Below are 26,408 nucleotides of genomic sequence, written 5' to 3'. Positions count from 1 at the left end.
GAGATTCTACAACCCTGCAGTGCCCCCTACAGAAAGCGGCAGCCGGGGAGGGCGGGCGCCCCCCATGACCCTCGACCGCAAGCGGCGGCGCGGCCCAGGCGGCCTGGAGCTCTAGCTGCAGCTTTTGCTTTTTTTTTTTTTTTTTTTTTCCCCTCCTGGTGGTTTTTCTGATACATCTTTTTTTTTCAGAATTGGAAAAAAAAAAAAAAAAGAAAGAAAAAGAAAAAAAGCGAGCGTGAGCCGCCGCCTGCAGTGGAGCGTGCTCGGCCTCCAGAGGCAGTCGTCTCCAACTTTTCCTCTCCCGCCCCAACTCCGCGCGCCTCAAACTACGGCTCTGCCGGAGCCCAAATTTGCCTGCCGCTCGACTCCACTCTAATAAGCGCGCCAAGGCCCCTGGCGGTTGTTTGCAACGTGGGGGCCACGCTCTCGAGGCTCAGGCCCGCCCGGCGGCCCGCTCCCAGTGCCTGGGCCCAGTTGGGAAGGGGAAACCGAGCGTCGCGGGAGCACCCCGGGAGAGGGCGGAGCGCTCCCGTGCCCCGGGGCAGGCGTTGGTGGGGGGGGGGGGGGCGGTAGGGATCTCCCGCGCCCGGAACGTTGCGAGCTAGGCTTATGAACGTCGCAGGGGGGCACTCGCGAGAGACGGACAGGAAGAGGGCCAGGGGGGACGCCAGAACCCGGGACCATAGCACGGAAACGGCCCGGGGCTGAGCAGCAGTCAGATCCCGGGATGGAGGGAGCCGGAGAAGAGGAGTGAGGAGGCCGGGGAGGCAGGCCCTGCTGCCCTCCTGGAGGCCGGCAGCCTGCGGTGGCAGTGGAGGACCAGGCCGCCCACAGAGGGAAGGGGTCAGGAGGTCGGGCCTCGGCCTTAGCAGGCTCAGACCAGGCCCCAGAAGGGAGCAGCAGAAGTTCAGGGCCCAGGCCTGGCTCGGGTTGTCCAAAGGGGACCTCAGGCAGGCCTCCCAGAGCCTCTGGCGGGGACACTGAGCCGGAGACAGGCCTGAGGGCCCGGCCCAGACGCCTGTGAGCCAAGTTAGGCAGAGCCAGCTAAGGCCCTAGGGGGTGTCAGAGACTAATGTGGTAGGGGGCTTCAGGGCCTCCCAGCCCGGAGCCGGATTGGCGAGTTAGACGCTTGTAGATCCAAGGTTGGATTGGGGAGGGGTCTCTGGGAAGTTGGCTAGCAACGCAAGGATTGGGGGGATTTAAGTGCTTAGAGATCGAAGGCAGGTCTTGGGTAGGGGGAGTCAGACAATCGGAAAGCCTAGGTGGTTATTTGGGGAGGGGTCTTTGCGCTAATACGAAGCGCAGAGCACCGCCTGCTCGGCTGAAGGCCCGAGGCCTTGTCAAGAGAAGCTGCTGTGAAGGGTGGGCTAGACTAGGCCAGGCCAAGAGAAAGAAAGTGAATAAACCTGGCCTCGAAGTGGGCGGGGGGCCCCTGAGCGGGGGGTCACAAAGGGTGAGACATGGCCACCAGGCGTTTAACGGACGCTTTCTTGTTGTTGCGGAATAATTCCATCCAAAACCGGCAGCTGTTAGCCGAGCAAGTGAGTAGTCACACCACCTGCAGCCCTCTGCATTCACGTAGTATTGCTGCGGTGAGTCTCCTGGCGGCGGCCTCTCCGACACACGCACCGTGTGCACTGCGGCTCTGCCTGTCTGTCTGTCTCTGTCTGTCTCTCTGTTTAAAAAAGAAGATTAAGACTAGTACGGAAATGCAAGGTCTCTCGGCTGGGGTCCGAGAGCATCGATCACCCTGGCTGGGGAAGAACCAGTGCTAGGCCCCTCCCTGCTCCACCTCTGCCTTGCACTCTCTCCTCACTTCCGCATCTCTCCCAGTTCCCCCCCCACCCCCCGGCCTCCCCCCGGCCGTCCCTGCGCGACCCGCAGCCTCCAATTTACATATGTTTTAGCACTAAGGTTTGGAAGCTTTGGGCCTTTCTGAAGCCTTTTCGTTCCGTTTTGTTTTAAGCTCCCCTCCCCCACTCCGCCCCCGCAGACTGAGCCACACTTCGGTTCTGCTGGTCGGGTTGCAGGCTCGCAGACCCAAATCCTTGCAAATGCACGATGCCCTTCCCCCAAAGAGGAAGGAGTTGTTGTTTTGGTTTTTTGTAGTCCGTTTTCTTTTAATGGCCTCGCAGTCCTCTGTGTTTAGTGTTCCCTGTGAATAATTGCTTCGCTGTTTTTCCTGGGGGCTCTCGTTTGTGAGGCTGTAAGGTGCTAGCTTCTTCGTTTTCCATTTCCCAGACAGGAAATTAAGCTTTTCCCTCCTTTCGAACTTTTTAAAAAGAACATGGTGTGTATGTGAAAATCAACCCCCCAAATAGCCCACGGTTTTTGATTTAATTAACCTGAAACTTTCTTTAGCCCAGCCGTAGAATCTTTTACTGGGAGGGCCTGGAAGGATTGCTGTGCTTTTCTGTTTGTTTAAGGGGCTCCTTTCTCTTCCTGAGCCTCAGCTTCCTGCTCTGTTGAATAAGGGGGTGTGTGTGCATGATCTAAACAGGAGAATGAAGATGAGCCTAAATGGAAAAGTGAAGTTATGAAACTAGTTTGTAGTTGGGGGGGGGGGGTGGTCCTTGCTGTAGACGGGCTGGGTTTGAATAGAAGCAGCATTGGAGGAGGAGAGAATAAAGTCACCCCAAGACCAAGTTCTTGGGGGTTATACTTGACATATACAGTTTGGGGAATCACATTTATTTCACCTGTTAGGGACTGTATTCCCTTTACATTTTTTCTTTATGACTTGATCTAAATGCTTCACAAAAATCAGGCCTTCTGTCTTGATTATTGACAGAGAGTCTACAAAGACAGTTTTTCCTTTTTGTAAATCGGAAGAGGAAAATGTATTTGGCCAGCTTGCTTATATAGAAAAAATATTGTAAACTGTGTGAGCAGTTTTAGGAATAAAATCACGGTAAACTTAGGTCAAAAAGCATAGAAAACAGAGGGACAGAGTGTGTTTAGCTTTTCATTTACTTAAGAATTTGAAGGTTTTTTACGTTTGTAAACTGAAAGAAGTCGTATTATACTGAAGTAAGTGCAAAATGGGAATGGGCTAATTCCAGCGCTAATTTTGAAAAGAATGTTCTGAAATAAGCCAAGAAATAGAGAGTAGAAGTGAGTGAAAAAAAAAAAAAAATTCCTCCATGGAAGTTTAGTTTTGCTAAATAAGATGTAAAAATTGCATGTTCCTTAAATGACTTGATTTTATGCTACCTCGTGGGGAGAAAAAAACAGAACTAAAACTCCTGTTAATGTTTCTAAGGTATCAGTCTTTAACTGATTTTAAAACATAATGTTTACTTTAAAATTTTTAATCATGTAAGGTTCGGAATACACTGAACCATAGGATAACATGAGACTTTTGTTTTTTTTTTTAATCATTTGGTCAGACGGTTTAAAAACCTGGTGTCTGAGATAGGCAGCTTTTTAAAAGTGCATCTCTAAGTCAAATCTATTTTTTAAATGGTTTTCGAAGTTAGGCAATTTTAAATATATATATAAACTAAGTCAAATATTTTAAAATATATAGCTAAACTGTACAATTTGGAAAAAGAGATATGTCAGAAAATGTACAGGTATATTTAGCTAACTCAGACATTTTCTTGAAAATAGATTTCTAAGTCAGACTAAAAATACATGCCTAAGTGAGAGCACTAAAAAGTATTTTTTACATATTATACCATTTAAAATGTTACATATGTTGGTTTGACTCTTTAAAATCTTTCTCAGATCATTATGAGCAATCAGATCATTTAAAATATCCTTGTAGTCAATTAAGACTATCTAAAAAATAGATTTTGCAATTAAACAAAGATGGTTTGCCTAGGTTAGAATTAAATAGAAGTCACACGTTTATATATTTTAATTGTGTGCATTAAAAAACACATGGCATGTCATAAATTTCCGAAGTGTTTAGGGGTGAATGATTATATTTTCAGCTTGCTTACAGTTGATTCTACAGAAACCATTTCTACACACACACAGACACACAAAATTAAATATGTCAAGATGTTAGCATGACTACATAGAGGGTACGATATTTTCAGTTTTTCTGGAAGTTGGAAAAATGTTATAAACATTTTGGGGAAAACTATGTCTAACACAATTTTTAAAACTTTATTAAATAACGGATGTAATATTTTTCACTGCATATCTAGCTCATAAAATTTTTTAAACCTCATTTCTGAGTTGTAAGTTTCAAAATCATGTAGCAAATCAAACAAAATTAATGCTATCAAATTTGAATATGGACTGGGTTTTAGGTGGTATTAAGAAATTATTAGTTAGTTAAACTAATTAAATAAATTTGTTAGCTTTATTAGAGGGGTCTACTGAAATGTTTAGTATTGAAATGTCAAAAGATCACCTAGTTTATATGCTTAACCCCCGCCCCCCATAAAGGAAACAAATAAGGCAGAGTGTTACTAATTGTTAAGGCAGAGTGTTACTAATTGTTAAGTCTACTGATGAATATGTGGGGGGGAGGCTATGCCATTTTACATAGTTTTCTGTATGTTTGAAAAATCATAAATAAAAACTTAACAAATACCTAGCATGTTAAAAATACAAGTAAAACAATTAAAAGGCAATTTGTATATATTTATCTAAAACTCAGGTAATTAAAAAAGGAAGTAACTAAATTCTAGAGTGTAACTTAATTAAAAAATCATAAACTGAAATTTCTACTTCCTAGTTAGAAGAAAAAGCTGTAGACCTTGATTTTGGGGTGTGCAAATTATCTCACAATTAGAAATAAATCACATCTGAAATTTTTTTTTTTTTTTTTTTTTAGTTTTAAATCTGAATCTGCACATCCTTATTTTAGGTGAAAGCTGTGGAAATTGATTGTAAAGTGTTTGTGCGTGCGTGTGTGTGTTACACACCTCAAAACAAAGGGCACATAAAGCCATATCATTCAACAAATTTAAACAGGCATTTTTTTGCATCCTAGTTGGAGGAAAAAAGTAGAAGTTGGTGGTTGGTGGTGGTGGGGTTAGTGTGTGTACCTATACACGCGTATAAAACAGGTTTGTGCCACATTCGGGCAAATATGTCACAGCTAAGCAGGAATTTAAGGAGGATGTGCGGTGACAAAACAAACAAAACGTCCCAAGGGCCAGGAGGGACCTAAAGGTCGTTTGACCCAACATCCCCTCTGTGATAACCCCTCTGCCTGCCTTCCTTGACCGCATTATGTGATGGGGATAGGAAATTCCAGCAGCCGTCACCCCTACCTCTTTCACTGCGAAAAAAGTCCTTGCCTTTATTAACCCCGTCTCTGTCTGTGTCTTGCATCCTGTGGTCCTAGCTCTGCTTCGGAGCCCCCGGGGTCTCTGACACAGGAAGCCTCTTCCTTCTCCTGCAGGATAGATAACCCTGCAGCTTGCTGGTGCCCCGGAGCTTTCTCTAGCTCAGCAGTCCCGGCTCAGGCAGGGAGGTTAAGTTTTCTTGCCTATGAATGAAGTCTAGTTTTTCTGTGTGCTTTTTAAAGTTCAGCACCCAGAACTCAACAAAATTCTACTTAATTGTGTTCTCGGTTGTGTTGATATTAGTAAAACTAATTGTTAAAAATAGACCAGGGGTTTGATTTCTAGACTGTCAGCAAAATGCAGCTGTTGGCATTTCCCATTCATTCTGTTTTGGCCTCAGTTTTGGACGCCCCATCACGGTTAGGCCTCAGGGCAGCGTGAAATACAGGGAAGAGCCCTGGAGTTTAAACCTGGGAATTTAGGGCCAAGTCTCACTCTGTGGCTGACTCCGAATGTAGGTCTTCCTGCAAGCTTTTAATCTCTTCTGGCATCTTTTGCCTTAATTGTAAATGGAGGGGTTGAGTTAGGTGATTTCTAGTGGCCCTGTGGATTCAGCCGTGCTTTCTCAGATTCTGTTTTAATACATTGTTTCTCCTGACCAAGGCTTGCAGCCTTAGCTTTAACTTGAAAAGGAGGAAATCACAGTCAACAGCATTGCCCTGCCCATCAGCCCGATGTTACCTCAAAAATCCTCAAAAGTAGCTCCAATACTGTGGAGAAGTAGTTTTAACGTTCTGTCTGCCAAGTGCAGGTTTTAAGGCAGCACCTCATTCAGGCAGTTACAGGCAGCTTAGCTTTAAGGAGCTGGAATGAATTTACAGCATTAAATAATCATTCAAAAAAACGTGTAAAGTCTTGAATGAATGACAAGTAGATGTTGAGTTGCTGTTCTCATCTGGTGAGGTGCTGTGTGACTTGTGTGATTTCCTTTGATCTCCTGAAACAGATCTGATAGAGGGATTTGAGCTACTTTGTTAGTGTTTACTGCTTAATCTATTCTCTGTTTCAGAATAATGCACAATCTATAAATGGAAGCTAGAGTTAATTGGTCTTAGATTAGTTTGAAAGTAGCACATTATTTTTAATAAAACATGGTGTGCTTTGGGGGAAGAAAAACAATTGAGGATTAACTGTGGTTATAAGAAAACTGAGGTCCTTCTTCAGTCTTGACTATAATATTAGCCAAGATTTATTGAGAGCTTACTGTGTGCCTGGCACTGGGCTTAGCCCTCTCCGTGCGTAACCCTACTTCATCCTCACAGAGCTCCATCAAATAGGTGGTGTTGTTTTCTCATGATACAGATCTGGAAACTGAGGCTTCGAGGAGTTAGGAAACTTGCTCAGTATTGCCCATCTAGTGAGCCAGGGAACTGGATTGGGAACTCAGGCAGACCTGGCCCGGAGCCCTGTGTTACCTGCTGGGCCACAGGAGTGCTGGCTGCTTTTCCCGGACTTGGGCTGCAGGTCCCGGAGAATGGAAGAACCCATTAAAAAAAATCTTTTTCTTCTTACTATGGGATTGCATCTTTATCTCATTTTACAACCACGCAAGTCCATTTTGACTTGCGTATTGAAAGTTCTGTGTTTTAGTCCATGCTGAGTCTGTTGGAAAGTTAGTTCTCTGTCTTTAGAATCCAAGTATGAAATCATTGTATATTTCTCTTTAGATCTATTTGCTTTTCTGCTTCTAAAGATTCCATTTGAGCAGAGAGGCTTACTTGAGAATAAGGGTACTTTGTTGGACAAAAGTGAAGCAAACTTTTACTTTGGTAGTAACGGAAATAAAGTAAATATCACTATAGCATAGACCTGTATTTCCAACTCATTTTGCTCAACTTTTCCAGACTTCCTGAGTAAACACAGATGGGTTTCCACTTACTTTTCAGTTTTATGTAGAAAGTTCTTTGGACAATAAATTCCACATGCTACTTGGAGCTTTCAATATTTGCTTGATTGTATGCCATTGGCAGGTCAGAAACCTAGATGTGGACGTTATAAAGATTTAGAAAGTGATGGTGTGTAGTGCCGTGTTTTCATTTGGCTATATTTTGGTTTTTCCTGATGGTAATTCTAAATGTTTTAATTCAGGTCTTGACAAAATTTTCTGGTAAATTGGTGGCAGGGGGAGTTTTGAAAGGCCTTCTGTTTTTAAGTAGCAAAATGGGAGGGGATGATGCTCTTCAAAAAGAAGACCTCCTGAATTTAATTCCCAGTGTGGTATGGTAGTAGCTGCCTATCACTAGTAACTCCCTGAATTGTTAATAAAATTAGAGAGACTGGAAGGTGGGGTGGAAAGAGGCCTGAACACCTGGGTCTGTCCCCATCTCAGCCCTGTGACTTTGGGGAAATGGATTTATATATTCTGAAGCTTGATTTTCCTAGTTGTTTAAAAAAAAAAAAAAAAAAAAAAAAGAGTCGTATCTAGCCCACGATTCTGATTTCACCTCTTGTCAACTAATAATTGTAGAAACCAAAAGATCAGGGTGTGTGCTTGGTTGATAATCCAAGAGGCCAGGCTCATGTGCAGCAGAGATCTTAACCAGGGTTTGCGGTAATGCTTTATCCAAAGATGGGATGCCAAGGAGGCACTGCAGGACAGGCAGATGTGCAGACTGAGACACTGAGTTAGGGGTTTTGCCTTGTGTCTTGTTTTATTAATAAAACCACTTCAGTGCTTTCTTGCTGAAAATGTTAAGCTTTTAAAAAATAAAGAGCTTTTCTTTTTAAAGTAAAAGGTAATTAAATCAGATTTCCATTTGACACTATCTTCTCTATTAATATCTTGTAGTACTACTGTTATGGCAGGGTGTGTATAGACATATAGTTCTCTTGCTCTCATGGCAAAGTGTAGAAGGAATGAAGAGGGCTTTCAGCTTTCTATAATGTCAGCTGATTGAATTTTTACATGGAGGAATGTTGTGTGGTAACACTGTTATTGCTGTCATTGTTTAATAATATTTTGGCCCTGATAGACCAGTTTCATTTGCACTATTAATTTTTAAAGAAGGAAGTTATGGTTTTTTTATTTTCTGAATTGACTGCTCAGCATAAAAAAAAAATCAACACAGTTGATTATTGAAATTCACCACTAATTATTTCAGTGATCAATACTGTAAAAAAAAAAAAAAGACCTAGTTGTTCAGATTATCTGTCATTAGTAAATGTCTGTTCAGAAGATAGAGTTCCACTTTGATCGAAAAAAGAACCTTTGGTTTTAAATTGAAACTTAATCTTCTGCCAGCCGGTGCTGCTTCCTTTCTGCTCCCCCTTTAAAAAACAAAACAACAACAACAACAAAAAACCCTCTCCTTACCTTTTGTTTTGTTTTACTTTCCTTTGTAATAGCCTAATAAATAACTGTGTGCCTTCTAGACTAATAATAATGCATGCCAAGCAAATGGGAAGAGTTTTTCTTTTCTTTTACCACCTGTGTCTCTCTCCGGGGAAGAGTGGTTTCTCGGCTTGCTTATTACCACGGAGAAAGCCGTGTCTGCGGGATTTAATTTGTAGAGCCCTTACATATGTGGTCACTCAAATATTATCTGAATTCGGCCATAGACAATTTTTGGGGTTTTTCATTTTCTAATTTTGCTGCATTTGCAGGGCTGATTTACATGTTAAAATTTACATTTATTTGACATGGTAAAATTACATTTTAGCTTTGCTCTCTTGATTTTATCTTCCTCAGGGAAATTTAGAATCTTGTATATGATATTTGATGTTTATGAAGCGATACCATTATATTTTATTGAAACTAAAGCAAGTGTGTTTTATTTGTTTCTATTGTATTTTAATTTTTACAACTATTTATGGTTTGTATCCTATCTCATTTACCAAAACAACAATCATGGTAAATAAAAATAAAAAACATAATAAGATAAATATTGATGTAGCTTTTTTTTTAAAAAAAAAAAAAAGGAAGAATCAGAAGGGGGAGATTTTTTTAAATGCTTTGGTTAGTGGATCTTTATTTTTAGTCAACTTTACAGTTGCTTAAAATCTCAGTGTTTTCTCAACTGACCATCCCTTATCTGTCTGTCTGTCCCCATCCTTCTTTTTTTTTTGCTATCCCTAACTGGATGGGCTGATGGGAACAACATATCTCTTCAGGAGCTGGATGAGGTATTGTGTTTTGACTATTTTTGTATGTTAGTTTATAAAATTATGCCTGTTTTTCTGAAATCTTTGGTCATATGTAAAATGCTAAGAGTGTACATTTTAGCATTTGTTTTGATTACTTCTAATTGTCGTGTTTTACAATTTAATACTTAGGATTTATTCAATGTATTTTCACACCAGATGAATTGATGATTTAGAGAAGGGCTTAGGAACATTATTTACTACTGTAGGGAAAGTGTCTCAACTTTGGAAGCAGTAAAATTTCTTGCACTTAAAATAAGCCACATTGTTTTTAGGATTATGCATGCAGCTCCCTTGATTCCTGAGACTGTGCAGTGAGGTTGCTCAGAGGTGTAGAAGGACGTGATGTCTGGCAAAAGCCCTAAGGAAGCAGGACCCGGAGCCACCAGACCTGTTGAGATGTCTGCTGAGGTGTCACTGGCCCCAAGCGAGTGACCCTCCGGTTGTGCTGACTGACTAATCGTTATGTGGCCCCCTTCCTAGCAGCACGATTTTGGCCTTTTCGTCACTTATTAGCAATTCTCCCAGAAGATGGAGAGGGTATGTGTTCACAGCACTTTATTCTAGTCGTGTGAATAAAAGTGTTGAGGAAAAAGGGGATTGAACTGTGATTGTTGGTTTTGTGTTTCTAGTATCTGTTTCAGCCATGAAGGGGTTGAAAATATTTTTCCTAAAGGTAAACCTTTTTAAAAGAGTCCTTTTAAAATTGGGGGTGGGAGGGTGTCACTGGTTTTTGTTTTCATTTAGAAGTATGAACAGTGAGGTGGGGTTAGGGCCACTGTCTTCAAAACCAATGGGGTCCCTTACTAGTTGATAATAACAACAGATGGGAAACAACCTAAAGATCCTTCGTGGAGAACTGGTTAAATAAATTATATAGCAACTCTCATTCCCTGTACTGTACCTGTTAAAAAGAGTGCAGTCTGTCTCTGAGGGCTGCAGGGAATGAGCTCCCAGACACACGGCCAAGTGGCGAGAAGCCTGATGCGAAACACTGGGCACCGCGATTCCTACTCTTTAAAAATAAATAAATAAATAAAAATTATGTCTTATTTTATTTTTTTAAGAAAAATAACTAACATTCAGGCTTGTGTGTACTTAGATTTCTGAAAAGAGACAGGAGAAACTATTAACAGTGGATACCTTCCAGGAGAAGTCTGGGATGGAAGGGAAACTGCCTTTCTGTTGCAAACCCTTTCCGTAGGTTGGATATATATTTTTAAGCCATGTGTATCTATTACTTGAGTCATTAAAAAACAATTAGTATTTAAAACCAAACCCATCCATCTAAGAATGGATGCTACCGCTTACTGAACGGTTTGGAAATGTGGGACTTGTGGCCCCAAAAAGGAAGTGGGCCGTGGGGAAAAAACAAACAGCAGAACAGCTTCAGTTTGAACACTTCTCCCACCGGGCCTGTCAAGGGTCGTCTTTCCTGAGGGCTCCGCCGTCTGAACCTATTTCCAGTCTCTCCTACTTCCTCTTCAGGCAGCAAGTTCCAGACACTGGCTCCCCCCGCAGAAATTCTCTCTGCCACGATCTCTAGCAGAGACCCCGAGTGGAGAGCCCCTTCCCAGCCACACGCACCTCACATGCCAAGAGGCCCTCCGAGCTCCAAGCCTTTCCATTCCGGGGCCACGTGGCCCTTCGGCCACCCGAGCCACTCACTTCCCCTTCTTGTCCTTTGTCCAGAACCACTGTATCAGTGAAGTGAATTGTACATGACCTGTCTTTTTTTTACTTCATTCATTCATTCCATTTATTGTTGACTTATGCAACTGATTATAATTGCGTACTTATTACCACGAAGTGCCAGGCGCTGACCGAGGAGCTGGGGCTGTGTTGGGAACGGTGTCCAGAGCCTCACCTTGCCAAGACTGCAGTAGGGCTTCGAATCGATCCTGGCGTGGGTCAGATGGAAGCCCACCCCTGGGTGGGTGAGGCTTGAGCACGCTGTCCTGACTGCGTCACGGGTGGCGTCCTGCAGTGTGTCCACATTGGTTTGTCGTTTCTCCTACTCAAGCCAACTCGAAAATCTGCTGCACCCTGGGGATAGCAGGCTGTGTTCTTCCCCAGGAATACTAAGTAAGGTGTGCCCAGGGAGAAAGCCCACCCACCGTTCACCCTTTTGCCCAGTGTACGGCCCTGTCCTCTGCTCTCTGCTCTCATCTACTCCCTGCCTAGGACAAAGTCATCTCCCAAGTTGTTGGGTTTTAAAATTCATAGGAGGAACTATTAAAAAATTACAAGATGTAAAATCAGGCTCCCAAACCATATAGCCTGGGAAGGGCAGGGTGAAGTAGCAGGGGCGTTGGGGGCCACAGGCTGGCTCACTGGTCCCCCTCCTGAGGGCAGCATTGAGAAGGAAAGTCCGTGAGCCCCTCGGTGTCTGTATCTGTAGAACAGGGAGCAGTTCCCTCTGCACTTTTGTTGTTGGGACTAAAATGACCAAGTCAATGGGGGTCCAGTACCAACAGAGCGCAGGTAATTGTTGCTCCCTACTTTTTTTTTTTTTTAGGATGTATATAATAGTTGAGAAAAAAAGGAAAATCAGCGTAACTAGTAACATTGTATCTGGGTGGTGTGATTGTCAGATTTTTTTAATTTCTATATTTTTTACACTTTTAAGAAGTGTCAATTTTGAACATTTTTTGTTTCATAATCAGAGAAAGTAAACACTTTTAAAACTATCACAGATTAAAAAAAAACAAAACTGTAGGGCTGACAGCCCCTGATTCTCTTTTCTACAACATGCTTATTCACTCCCTCAAAGAACTGAGATTTCTTCAGCCTAATTGTCTATTAGCCTTCCGAGCCCAGTGAGTTACGCTTGTGGTCTGACTGCATCATACACACTCCCACACTGTCTCAGGTGGAGACCAGAGCTGCCAGGCTGTAATTGTCAACGTCCCTTCTGGACTTTTTAAATGTTCGTTGCCACAGAACATTTAAAAAGTCCAGAATTGTCAGTACTGGTTCTTATTACCAGGGCATTATGGCTGAACTTGGTGTGTTTTTTTACATGGGTGTGTGGCGGGGGGTGGGGTGGGAGGGGCTGTGTTTGACTTTTCTAGTCCCTGCAGGGGCCCTGCCATTTCCTTAATCTTACGGTACACCAAATCAGCCTTCTCGTAAAGGCAGGGTTTGCTAAGAGGAGGAAGGCTGTATATTTGGGACAGCAAGATTTATAAGACTGTGCTCGTGTGTGTGTGTGTGTGTGTGTGTGTGTGTGTGTGTGTGTGTGTTCCGTCCATAGATCAAGCACTCGTCCATACTGTCTGGTACTCTTTAAAGGGACAGTTGTCAATGTCTAAAGTGGACCAAGAGCAGAAGATAATTTTGATGAGCTGAACAAGAAGCCTGTGGGTGTGCCATTGTGGGCACCCGCTGGCATTTTCCTGCGTTGATGCAGTTGAGCTGGATGACTCTGGGTTGTGGTCGTGCACCCTATAGTTCTTGGAGGACAAGAGTTACAAATCAAAGAGACAAGAATTCTTAATCCTCATAAATACAATTTTATTAAAAAATTTTTTCTTATTTAAAAAGTAAGATTTTTTTTTTTACTTCAGAAGCACAAGTTCACTAAGAAAAGCTTTAATGAGCAACATCATGTGTTTGGTAGGGGGACACCGAATGGAGTAGGCACAAGTAAAGAGAATGAGAAACCTGGCAGCTTTTTAAGGTCTGAACTGACTTGGATGGCAACTTGAAAACTGATGTATTCTGGATCTTAAAAATGAGGAAACGTGTTGAGATGGGCAGTGAGGTTTCTGAAGTTGAAAGGGTGATTGTTTTGCATTTAAGATGTATTTTTTTAATGTTCATATTTGTTCCCATTTTTAAGTGACATTTATCTTCAATTAGGTTTTCCCTTCCCAAAACAGTCTTAAAAAAAAAAAATAGTACATACTGTGAAATATATTACAAATCCATACTGATAAAATAAATGCCACATTTCTTCTGAGTGAGACTGCATTTCTTTATCATGATGAGCTATCGCCACAGATTATACCATAAAGGGGACAAATTCTTCCCTGTTTAAAGCTTTCAGTCTCAAAGAATCAGCTATTCTGTCTTATTGGCAACATCCTGATACAGCATGTGGGAAAGCTAGGGCCAGCTAGATGGGCTAGCGTCTGTCCCCCTCACGTGGGGATCTCTCGATTAGCAAGCTTCCTTAGGACACTTGAAGAGGGTGTGTTCGCACACTCTTTTACGTGCGTTTTTTGGGGGAACACGTCTATGGTGTAAAATCAAGTACTGCTTAAAAAAGAGTTGAATCCACTTCAACTGACTTTTCATATGTGATTTATAATTTCTTATTTGTTTCAGAGAAGTTGATACTAATTATTGTGCAGATAAATTTAGGTAAATACCATCTCTGTATCCTTTTTAGTTTAATGTATATTAGTAAACCGTAACAACAGTTCAAAATCGTGAGTTTAAAAACTCTAAATAGAACAAATTACTATTATTACTTTATTGAGATATGGTGTAATAGTAAAATGTAGTGGGTTAGATGATAAACTGGCGTAGTAGAAACTCTATGACCCGTAGGTGTTGCTTTGTACGAACAGCTGGAGATTTAAGTTCAAGTTCTGCTCTCAGTTAGGCAACTCTGCAGTGCCTGCTGTATAGCTGGCAGATGCTGGGTGCTGATTGTGTGATTTGTCCCTTCTGTTTTGGTCATCGTGCCCTCCACAAAGTTGCATAGCTCTTGGTGACTTTGGGGCAGGACTTTTGAGGAATACACAGCTCTGTGTGGAGTGAGGTCTGCACCTCGGGGCTGCATCTGCAGATGGTCCTCGAGAGAGGCTGCTTTGTGGATGCCTCTGTGCTCAGCCAGAGCCTGTCCTGGAGTCCCCGGTGTAGCTGGTAGGAGTGGGTCCGAGGACCGTGTCTGGTGTTATTGTTTAAGTCTGAGGGCTTGTTGTCCTGGTGCGTTTAGCAAGTTACAGTTATATTTCACGCGCCTGCCAAAGTGATTGGCAGCGTGCGGGTGGACGGTGCTTCTGGAGTAGCCGATCCAGGTTTTAATCTGTCACATAATACGCTGTGACCTTGGGCAAGCTAGTTAACTTTCCTGAGTTTCAATTTCCTCATTTATAGATTGGAATAATAGTTCCTAGCTCACCTAGCTTTTGTGAGGATTAAAATAATAAAGAGAATGTAAAATTCCTGTTAGTGAACTCTTAAAAACCAACAAGGTGGCTCTGGCTGAGAATTACCACGTCACAGACGCAGAGCCCCGGATACTGCAGGCGGGATGACGCACCGTTTGTTCAAGACCTGAAATGACACCGGCCCTGCAGGGTCCACGCGGCGGCGGAATGCGCTGGCCCTGATCACGACTCAGACGCTCTGGGAGCACTTCTGGGCTGCTGGTCCCCTGAGCCAGTGGGGGCAGCGCCACACCAGGCATGACGGGTGGCAGACGCAAGACTCTCATTTGCTTTTAGGGATTTTGCTACAATCTCTCTGCTCAGGATTTAGGGCTTATTACTTGAAGAATTCTTTTAATTTAGGCTTTTCCTTATGTGCTTTATCTTCCCCCTTCGTCTGAGGATGTTAAACATTTTGCCTTGTTCCTTTATTGTTAGAAAAGCAAACAAGTATTTGCCGAATGAATGAAAAACAATAAATTTAGATAAATGCAGGGGTGGGGAGAAAAGCAATATAAATTCTTCACCCAATTCTGCAGTGTGATTTAGAAAATTTACAAAGTATTCCCTGTAAAGGACTTTCATGTGCTATTTTCCATCCTTTTTTGATCATCATTTGCATCTTTTGAAACTGGCATTTGTAAGTGCTGGGCTCCGGGGGGCACCTCGGGACCCTTTCAGCATTCACCGCCTCCAGGCCAGAGGGCAGCTTCAGCGTGCAGAACCCATGATTCCCCTCCCGTTCTTAAAAGCTTCCTACCGCAGTGTATTATGTAGGTAAAGTAAACAAGAGCTGTTGAGATGGTTTCAAAATAAGTGAAAATGTTGCCTGTGGACATTTAACCAAAGAAAGGAAAGGACAGTGTAAGAGTGCCTTGAAATTTTAAGGATTGCTTTTGCCAAATGGTGGGTAATTTGCTGACTGTTTTAGGCAGTTCTTTCACGCATTTTAACACGTGGTTGATGATCTTGTGACTAAGGTAACTAGATCAGCCCTGTTTACAAAATAAGCTAAGTGTATGTAAGTAAACCGTGACATTTGTGTGTTAGTTCCATTTACAGCCTAGAATTTTTTTTTAACTTGCATCTGTCTGATCAAATTAATTGCTGAGGTTCATGCCATCCCATCATAGTATAGTACTAAGGTTTTTCTTGTAAGAATCTTTTGTTGACTTTTTCATTACATTTCCGTAGCCAGAGCAAGTCAAATGCATGTTCACAAGTATGTCCAAGGAAATTAATAAGTGGTGCATGAAGAGACAGGAAAACCATTGCATACCCTAGCAGTATCAGAAGCAAGTGTGTAACACAGGGAAGTGCACTTATTCCTCCATTTCTGAATCTTCTTAGGGAGCGGCAGTGAAAGTTAGTAAGACTGTGCTTATCTAAATTGAATTTGAGTAATTTTTTTAATGTCCCTTTATCTCCCTGTAGCTTGCGGATGATCGCATGGCTCTGGTGTCAGGCATTAGCTTAGACCCAGAAGCAGCAATTGGTGTGACAAAGCGGTTACCTCCTAAATGGGTGGATGGAGTGGACGAAGTAAGTTGAATGTTAGTTTCACACTCTCTTATTTATTGAGGTAATTATGACATTAACGTATTTTAAGATACCTGCCATAAAGACTCAAATGAGCGTCCCGGGAAGCATGTTACATTTAGGATTATTCTGTTCACATACCACAAGAAAGGGGTGTGTGTGTGTGTGTGTGTGTGTGTGTGTGTGTGTGTGTGTGTGCGCGTGCACGCTTGTGATTTTGGTTTTAGTACTAACTATCTGAATTATAGAAATAAACTGAAGAACTGTGTAACCAGGAGGAGTGCTGTTTGAATGTCTGGTCGTTTGAATTAAAAGTTGCTCAGGCAGCTACAAGTTGGCTGAAGACTGAGCTCCATACTGTGAGTGTAGCCAGTTGTCTCAGAGGCAGGCAGATAGCTGGCAGGCAGCAGTGATGTTCTGTGATTTCATTTGTTTAGATACAGTACGATGTTGGCCGGATTAAACAGAAGATGAAGGAGTTAGCCAGCCTTCATGACCAGCACTTAAACAGACCCACCCTGGATGACAGCAGCGAGCAGGAACATGCCATCGAGATCACCACCCAAGAGGTCACGCAGGTAAGGGTGGAAGGGGCCGCAGGTGAGGGTGGAAGGGGCCGCAGGTGGGGACCTGCGCTTCCCAGCCTTCTCCCCCGCGCAAAAGCCGGAACGCGCTCCGGCTCTAAATCAGATCGCATGTTAGTCCCAGAGCTTCACTTCCCAAGCGGAGGTTCACAGAGGGACTCTAGGAGGCCCTGCGCTGCTCCAGGTGTCAGCATCTGCTCCATGCCTTGGAGGAGTGGGGACTGTTTTTCATTTGTTCGTAGATACTACTGTGGATTGATTTGAAAATTAAATTCAGAACATTACTGAGTTCAGTCATTTGGTTTTAAGATGTGTAAGTTCTGTTGTATACTAGTGTGCAAAATTTTTTCATGTTAAAAAAAAATGGTGGTTGTAACTGAAAGGATGGAGAGCTATTGCCCCAGACTGAGTATATTAGTATCCTAGAGAAACTCAGCATCCTAGAAATGTTTCCTGTAAAATGTTAAATTTGAATAATTTTAAAATAATGTGACTAGTGTGTAAACTAGCACTTACATTTTTCATTTATTTAAATCTCCTGGGTTGCTGATGCACAGAGAAGCGATGTGATGGGTGGGGAAAGCCCTGGGGTGTTGGGGTGTTTGGATCCTGGCTTTTAGCGACGTAACAATGGCATGATTCTCATTTAATCCCTTGGACTCCAGTGTTCTTGTCTGTAAAATGGGAGTGATAATAGTAATACCTGCTTCTTAGGGTGGTTGTCGGGATTAAATGAGAAGAAGGCCATAAGGAGTGATGCACATAGCATGCGCGCGCGCACACACACGCACACACACACACACACACACACCCATTTGTTCAGGTCCGGTTCAGCTTTGATCTCTTGGCCGTTCTCGGCACCAGCCGGTCTGGACAGAGCGCTGTGTGTCTCACTCTGGCCGGTGAGCGAAGAGGCCGAGGGGCACCTTGGGCCACCCCCCCCCCCCCGCCGCCCTGCTGTGAGCACCACCTGTTCTCCCAGCTCTTCCACAGGTGCCAGCGTGCAGTGCAGGCACTGCCCAGCCGGGCCCGCAGGGCCTGCTCGGAGCAGGAGGAGCGGCTCCTTCGCAACGTGGTGGCCTCCCTGGCGCAGGCTCTGCAGGAGCTGTCCACCAGCTTCCGGCGCGCGCAGTCGGGCTACCTCAAGCGTGAGTGTCCGGCCCCTGCGGGGCCTTGTGAGTCACAGGAGTTCCGGCGTCAGAGCCTGGAACGACTTTGTGGTTTTACCCTTCTCTTTCGCTGCTAGTCTCCGTTTTGTCCTGTGCCTTTCGTTGTTAGCTTTTGAGCACATTCCCACCTTGCGAAACAGAAAGGAGCTCCCTTCCGCCCCCAGTGGGAAACCGTGCCCAGGTTGAAGCCACGGCGACAGGGTGTCAAATCGTTCACGTCTGAAAAAGAACAAAACAGAAACATAGGCCGTGTCAAGTTTAAAGTATTTGAAAATGAGTCTCGCACATTTTAAAAACGTGTGGCTTCCTAGATGTTAGGGGTGGAGGAGCTGCTGCTAAGTAGGTAGAAAGCAGTTGTGACCCTGCTAGAGCTTCGTATTTGCACAACAGCAGGTATTTGAGAGAGGGTCCCAACGCCTTTCCTGGAAGTAGCTTAAACAAACGCTTTCTCCCTTGGCACAGTGATTTACTAGGGCTCCCTTTCTTCCTAAATAGTGCCAAGTCAGGCTTCAGCTACATCCTCGTTCTAATTACCCTATAAACTGGTTTTTTCTTTATTGCCATTGTAATCGATAATATCCCCACATGCTCCCCCCAAAACGAGTTCTCCCTCCTCCTGACAACTGGCATATTTGTGTTTTAATTTTACTATTTCTAAAATTTGACTGGGGCCATTTGGAATTCTACTAGAGATGGCTTTAGGGAGAGATATCGATTTTTTTTTTAATGTTTTGTAACAGCAGTTAGATTAAATATTTCTGCTTCTCTTAGAGATTCTCACATGGTTGTGTCATTTTGTCATTCACTTGGCATCCAGTGAATTATACACATTTACGGTGTGATTTTTGTCTTAGATAACCCCAGGTGCTCGCATACTGTTGCATGTTTGTAGTTCTCTACTGTCCCCCCACCTCTGCTGGAGGTGAGATAGGGTCCTTTTAAAGCTGCTAAGAATGTCTCCATTTTGACTGTTGAGTTTTACTCTAGATTTCCCCTTTTTAATGGTGGGACAGTACCAGGATGGTTTACGTATTCAAGTAAAGTGAATTCCTATCCGTGATAGGCCTGAAGAATCGAGAGGAAAGATCCCAGCATTTTTTTGATACATCAGTACCACTGATGGACGATGGAGACGATAATACTCTTTATGATCGGGTACGTGAGGGGCTGCAGAATTGACTGCTGTGCATTTGCGCTCCGGTCTGTTTCCTTCTCTTCGTGGACCTTTAACTTCCATGCGATGCAAATGGATCAGCCCTGCGTGACGTGCACATCCATCGAGTGGCTTTGGCAGCCGGCGGAAGAACGGTCATGGGGGCCATACTGTTTCTTCCTTTCCAAAGGCTGCAGGGAGACCTTGTCATCTGCCTTCCAGAACCTTCCGGAAAGCAGTCTGCCCACCCCACTCCTGGGAAGAACCCAGAGGTGCGCAGGCTTCTCCCCGGTGGTTTTGCTACTTAGCCCTTGGGTAGCTGCAGACGCGGGGTTCTCTGTGTCCCCTGCTTTGGCCGATAGTGCTTTAGAGCCCGCTTGTTTGGGGAATTTGGATCTTTCCTGTTAGGGAAGAATAAGTGCTTATCTGTGGTTTATGTGCTTTAGAGAAATAGTTTCAGAATTTATTTCCTTTAAGTTACATCTAAAATGGTACACTGTAGCTTTCTTGAGGGGAATAAAACCTAACGCACACATTTCGTCCTTTTTGTTTTGCTAGGGTTTTACGGATGACCAGGTGGTGCTGGTGGGGCAGAGCACACTGATGGTGGAAGAGCGGGAGCGGGAGATTGGCCGGATCGTGCAGTCTATTTCTGACCTAAACGAGATATTTAGGGACCTCGGGGCGATGATTGTAGAGCAGGTACGTGAATTCACCTGCCTCCTCAGTGGGTTTTCCTGCCATAGTGTCTAGTCCTTCTTCAGACGTTTTTGGTTCTGCACTTCCGTCAGGAACACAATTTGAACCTACTCCCCGAACGCATGTATGTGTGTGTACAAATTATATGCATATACTGCTATCATTCCCCATAAAAAGACTAATAAACTATTTTTTAGATGAAAAACAAATGTCCGTGACAGTTCTCCTCTTCTCTGCCTCTACCCCCAGGGGTGCTCATGGCAGCACCCCACACTGGGGGCCTGGTTGGTCTGCCCACGCTCAGCAGTGATTCTGCCAATAGATAAGGTTTCCCTTCTAATTTTGGCAGGTTATTGTGTAATGGCAACTGGAACCACTAGCTCTCAAGTAGAATTAAATTGTTTGTTCGCTGTTGCAATCTGATTAGGGTATTTTATTATCTTGCCAGCAGGGATTTGGGTCCTGATCCCCCTGAAACCAGCCTCAGAATGGAGTGGCGGGGCTGTGGAAGATCTAGTTACGTTAATTACCCCCGAGGCTCCCACGGGGCTGCGCTGCCGTTGTCTCCCCTCACACAGCACGTTTCCGTCCTCAGCCCTGTCCTTCCCTGGAGACCAGTGTCCCTTCTTCCTGTCTGAACCAAGAGATTAAACAATTAAAAACAAAATTCTCCCTGAGGCGAATGTGTAACTTTACGTGTGGATTGGAGCTTACCGTGTTTGCTCTGACCCATGGAGCCGCGTGGTGACTGACGTTTATAGACATGATAGTCAATTTCCAGACCTCATCGAAACCAGGCCTGGCTTAACTGGCCCTCTCTGCTTACTTGAATCCAAGTATTTAAGCGACAAACGGGCACAGACGCAAGCCCTTCCCCACTCAGAGCCTATTTCCACTGAACCGTATATTTTTTAAAGCCCCAGTAAGTCTGAATATGGCATATCCTGCAGTGGCTAAATCCAAAAAAGAAACCTCAATTTGTCAGTATCTCTTTCTCCTGAGCTAGACTTTATTGTGACTAGTGCAGCAGTCTGCCACTGAGTGCCTAATATTGCACGGTGATGGATTCCAGACCTGGCAGTGTGTACCTTTACATCACAGTTAGGTAAAACAGATAATTCTGTGGATAATGATGTCTGCAATTTGCATCTCTTATTTTTGAAGTTCAGTTTTCCCAGTTGTGGTTGTTGATCGTCTGTAATTGTCATTTATTACTCAGGGTACCGTCCTTGATAGAATCGACTATAATGTTGAACAGTCCTGTATCAAAACTGAAGATGGCTTGAAACAGCTTCACAAGGTAATGCCCTATCTTTCAGTGGTTGAGAATTTGAAGAACTATTATCAGATATCAAGAATTCATGAGAGGCTTCTCTTCCATCATAACTGTCTTCGGCGTTCTCGTCTGCCGTCGGCTCGAGATAGGACTGTAAAAATGCACCGTGTCGTTTTATTCAGGGCCGACCACGTGCGCTGTTGCCGTTTTACTGCAGTTAATGATTCCGGGTGCACCTCACACGCAGGTCTGAAATTGCCGAGAATCCCCTTCTGTGACAGTGGATTCTGAAGGAGTTGGGGTTTTCTCCCTTTTAGAAAATATTTTATTCCTTGTTTAGGTCGTCTTGTTTTAGGAAATCGATTTGAGTGGGTATTTGTTAAAATACGTGTTGAGCATTCTGTCTGCTTGTTGCTGCTGACTCAGGCCTCTCTTTGTTGTGATACTTTTCTGATAAATTGCTGGTGGGGCTTCATTCTGGAGGAGATAAAAATCTAATTTTTCCTTTTAATTACCGCAGTGTATCTGTGTACTACCTTGAGGAAAGAGTAGTTTGTTGAAGTGAGAGTATTAGCTCTCTTATTCTTTGCTAATAATAAAGTGGCTGTTTCAGGAGTGTTTTTCACGATATTTGTTATAAATGGAAAACATCTTTAAAATCTTGTAATGAGTTATGAGAAACATACACATACGCTGCTGTGTGTCTCTCATATATAATTGGGTGCATGTTTTCTTTAAAAGGAATGTAATACTTCACAAATAAAATAAATTGTGTCTGTTTCCTCATGTCTTTGAGACCTAGCAGTATTCCTACCCGTATATAATGGTCATTTTTCCGATTCACTAATGTACTTCTCTGTCACCTTTCTGAAACCAGCCACTTCCTGTGGCAGAGATGGCCGTATCTGACAGTAGTGTCAGGTTTACAGAAAGACCTCGCATAGGTCTGACCAGAAGCCCTTCACTGCCTCTTCCACGTGCTTTTGTCACCACATGCCAGGTGGGGATGGCGCTCCAGCATATACTGAGAAAGAAGAGGCTTGCCTTGTGCATGCAGAGGGCTTTTTAAGCATTAGGTTCATTCGGTTGCCAAGCTTTGTGTATTAAAAGAGTGAAAACTAACTTTAGTTTGTCACTCTGTAATGCCCGGGCTTTCATATGCTGTTGAATTATGCATCGGTTTTGAAGTTTCTTAAATGAAAACTAGTGAAACATGTTTATTGATACAACACAGATAAAGGGAAAAAGCTTTCTCTGCGGGAGTGTACAAATCTTAATGGGAACTAAAAATTTTGTTTAAGGTTCTACTTTATAAACCATTTTGAGAGGTTTCAAAGTATATCATTTGGTGTCAGCTTCCGTGGTGGTGCAGGTTATGTATTAGAAAACTAAGCACGCGCCGTCCTCTTTCTCCAGGCACGGCTGGCCGTTGCCTTGGCGCTCAGCTCATCTGAGGCTGATGGAGCCTTGGGAGCTGCTTCACATGGGCCGGGCTCTCCAGACGGGTGAACCTGTCTGCCCTGAGGTTTCCTCCTGTGGCTGAGTGGCTCCTGGTGGGCGGGCAGGCTCGCTTAGGAAACGGACGTCCTGGTCAGAAGGTTGGTGGGGATGGGGAAGTAGGGCAGCGGAGGCTGGACGTTCTGAGCAGGTCCGGCCCTGAGGCTGTCTCCTTGCTTTCACCTTCACTGTGAAGCAGCGCTGTCCTCGGAAGGGCAGGACGTGCTCTCCCCGACGTGGACAGGGACACCCTCACGACTCCCTTCTCCCCTCTCCTTTCTGTGGGTCACGTTCTGCACCACGGGCGTGTGTGTCCGCAGACGCACAGAACTGGACTCGGTGGGTTCTTTCTGCGCTTGACACCACAGGGCCAACTTTCCTGTTTCTACTTCAAAGGTTGAATTTCTTCTTGTTCCCAAATTCAGAGGAGGTAGAAAAAACAAGCTTCTCTGGGACCCTCGGTTCCGTCCCTGCTGGCTGTGGTAACTTTAGCCAGGTGTTCGATTTCTTAGTGAAGGAGCTGTGCGTTCATCCAGAGAACTGTGTCCGGAAGCGAGAGGCTTCTGTTGAAAGAGTGGGTCCTTGCGGTCAGTGGAAGGAGAAGTAAGGAGAAGCGGCCCACAGGGATCTGAAAGCAGAGCCTTCGGCCTCTCCGGCGGCCTCCGTGTGATGGCGGGTCCCCAGCGCGGGCGTTAGCGAAGCCGGGTAAATAGGGAGCTCCGGGGTCATGGGACTCGTGTGGATTGAACTCGCGGGAGCTGACGGCAGGGATCGTGATGCTGGAGCCGGTGGCAGAGGTGTCGGGTGTGTGGGTGCAGCCAGAGGCCTAGGACTGGAAATGAGCGAGCCGTGATTTGGGATATTGGGGAAAATGACGGCCTTTTTTCCCTCCTCTTTCTGTAGGCAGAGCAGTATCAGAAGAAGAATCGGAAGATGCTTGTGATTCTCATATTGTTTGTCATCATCATTGTCCTCATTGTGGTCCTCGTCGGCGTGAAGTCGCACTGAGCAGCGCTGGGCCGGGGCGTGAGGCCCGCGTGGACCCGGGTGCGCGGGCCCGGCGCCCGTGGGTTCCTGCCGAGGTGCGGCCCCGGGCCAGTCGGGGCGGCGAGCGTTTCCGTGGACGCCTCCGCGCCGTCGTGCTCGCGCAAGGGGAAGGGGCTTCTGCTTTTCCTTCACTGTCAACACTTGAAGGACCTTGGATACTGCTGCAGATTAGAGATGAGTTCTCTCTTCAGTTATAATATATTTTTTTTTAGAAAGAGAAAACGAGTTGAAGGTTTACAGGCCTCCTCAAGCTGTTCGATATATTATATCTGTATATGCTATTTTTTTTAGCAGTCATGTCTGAGCAGCATGTTAAAATAATTTTTGGAAAAATTTTTTTTAAACCATCTGGTTTTTAAGAAATTTGGTACCAAAAATTTATGAGTAAAGGCAAAAATGCCTCTTCATTTTTCTCTATATATTTTCCAGTTGAAAACAAACCGAGAAGTCCTTTAAGAATTTGTAATCCATTCCCCATTAACTTAATTTAGCTTTTCCATCACTGTTAATGATCAGAGTAACAAAGTGTGAAAAATAAGAAACCATCATTGATGTTAATTAACACATTTAGATGGGCCAGTTAAAAACAGCTTTATAAGTTTAAATTAATTGTAAATGGAGTATTCCTCATCTAAAATTTGTGCACTGCATGTTCTCCCGTAACCAAAAGGGGTTACTAAGCAAAACCACCTAAATTTAAAAGTTGGTGATTTGAAATAACCTCACATTGAGAGGAAGCTTCGTAGTGTTGTGAAAGTCACCAGAAGCAGCCGGTGTGTCCCTGTGCTCGTCCCCAGCCATCCTTGCTCAATCCATTGCTTATGTACTCACTACTTAATGACCTGTTCAAACCAGACACCATTTAATGAACTGTGAATTTACACAGAGGCCATTCTAAATGGGTCACCCCATATAGGATTAGTGGGTCTCAAATTATTAACCAAACATCACTCCATTTCAAAGTAAAATATTCCACCAGTGGTTTGATTTATTGGTCCTTCGTTTGCCACTTACCATGCCCAGAAAGTAGGCATAATTCTTGCAATTTGTGAAAATCTTGGCTAGAGAAGCCCCTCGTTTGTGTGAGCGTGAATCAGATCGCCAAAGTAGGACTTTGTTGTTTACTTACCTGTTATCAATATGGTGCTTGAATATATTCCTGGACCTGTGGAATAATGTGGAAAGTGGTAACTTTGGAAACTGAAGTTGTTCATGTTTTAATTGGTCTTGAGACACCAGTATTGTTTTAATGGTCTTTGCATCATTTTCAGTGGCTTTCCATTATTTTTACCTTTCTTAAAATGTTTTAAAAGAGCATGATCTCATTAAATGTGCTGCCATTTATTTGGACCAGTCACATAGAATGTTTCTCTAGAACTGACTTGGAAGTTATTTCCAGAAATTTAAACTCAAGTCCCGAGATTCAAGTTGTCCAAACAGATCATGGGCTTAAAACCCGGACCCCTGCCCCAGCCTTCCCTTCCCTAGTGGTTTACGACACCGGGCAGTCACTGGTTTCCTTATTACTGATGTGGCCGTAGGAGGATCTAAAGGTGCCCTGGCATTTCAGGAAATAGCACGGCATTCCCTGACAGTTATTTATTGGGAAAGAAGGTCAGGGGATAAGAGTCCAGCCCCTCCTCGATCGCCCCTGAAACGGGGGGCTTCTGCGGTCCTCGAGAGTAGCTGTGGACGTCTTTCGTCTCAGCGGTTCTGACCTCATGGAGGCAAGCTGCTCCCTTGGGCCAGCTGCTCCCAGCAGTGGGGCTGCCGAGATGAGGGGCCTCCCTCCCAGGCAGTCTGCGATGGTGATACGGGTTACTGCTGAAGCTTTTCAAGTGCTGCGTCTTACTGACCTTTGAAGGAAAGTGACCCATTGAGAAAGGATCACTGTTCATTTGTATTTATTTTCAGTGAATTAGGGTGACTAGAGTTGGGTTTTTTACCCAACTCATTGGGTAAAACAATGAATCTGACTAGGAATGGTTTGAAGGATCCTGTGTGGGGTCCGGGCAGCTGCCCCCCGCTGACTGGATCCAGTGCAGTGCCAGCTAAAGCCCAGCCGTCCGCTGCCACCACTGTGTCCCAAGGCGGGGAAGTGGCCCCGAGCCCATGCACCGCAAAACACTGTACTGTTCTGTTGAGCCTTCACTTGCGGAAAGATCCGCAGCATTGCGGGAGCAGGGGCAAGTTAGTAACCAGCGTCCTGGCACCTGAGGGCCCTTCTCGCCCTCCTCTTCCTGCCCACAGCTCTGGGGGCAGTGATGGCCTGTCCCGTTTCTCCCCTCGCCTGGCGTGCGCCCCGAGAAGAGGACCCACAGGGAGGGCTCCTCTGGGCTCAGCCTGGACCCCTGCCCCCTGTAACGTGCCCTGGGTGGCTCTGTTGACCAGGGCTGGAGAGGGGAAACGTAGACATTGACTGTCAGGTCCCCAGAGCTCCTGATCTTTCCCGAGAGATCGTAACTGAAAGCTACTGTCTCTTGTTTTATTAATTTGGGGTTGGGGGGAGGTGCCGGCTCGCCCGCCATGGGTGCGAAGCCGCGTACGTCTCTAATTTAACGAATTTACTGCGTTCTCTGCTAATTGAGAGAGCATTATTTATTTGTTTTGACACAAGCGCTTTCAGTGTTTTATCCTGGCTAATGGCTTCTTAAAGGTAATAAAACCCTTCCAACCTAATTGGTCAGATAAGACTTTTTTTCTTGTGTGCTTAAATAAAGCAATTAGTGAAACGCTTCTATCTAAAATGACTTTTTTTGTCCTTTTTTTAAAACTAATTTACTGTTACTGGAAACTTTTTGTACAATAAAGCAGTCGTGCAGATTAAAGAACA

At 44.3% G+C, this 26,408-nt stretch overlaps 1 protein-coding gene across 7 annotated transcripts; it reads left to right on the top strand.

Annotated features, from left to right (window-relative positions):
* The first annotated feature begins 648 nt into the window (after nt 1–648).
* On the top strand, nt 649–26,408 carry STX16 (syntaxin 16). 7 transcript variants are annotated; one of them, XM_082360302.1, is made up of 8 exons: nt 652–1,541; nt 16,046–16,164; nt 16,588–16,728; nt 17,717–17,882; nt 18,967–19,058; nt 19,615–19,758; nt 20,975–21,055; nt 23,432–26,408. In XM_082360302.1, the coding sequence occupies exons 2-8, from the start codon at nt 16,132–16,134 to the stop codon at nt 23,534–23,536; spliced, it is 762 nt and encodes a 253-aa protein (XP_082216428.1). In that variant the 5' UTR covers nt 652–1,541; nt 16,046–16,131; the 3' UTR covers nt 23,537–26,408. The 7 variants fall into 7 exon arrangements, with proteins under 7 accessions (XP_082216431.1, XP_082216428.1, XP_082216425.1 ...); XM_082360299.1 differs by having other exon boundaries at nt 653–1,592; nt 16,046–16,153; XM_082360300.1 differs by having other exon boundaries at nt 654–1,541; nt 16,046–16,153.

Source organism: Balaenoptera borealis (genome assembly GCF_965194805.1).
Source record: "Balaenoptera borealis genome assembly, chromosome: 16".
Lineage (NCBI taxonomy): Eukaryota > Metazoa > Chordata > Mammalia > Artiodactyla > Balaenopteridae > Balaenoptera > Balaenoptera borealis.
Note: the sequence above shows the minus strand (reverse complement) of the source record. Positions and strands in the feature narration are given on the sequence as shown.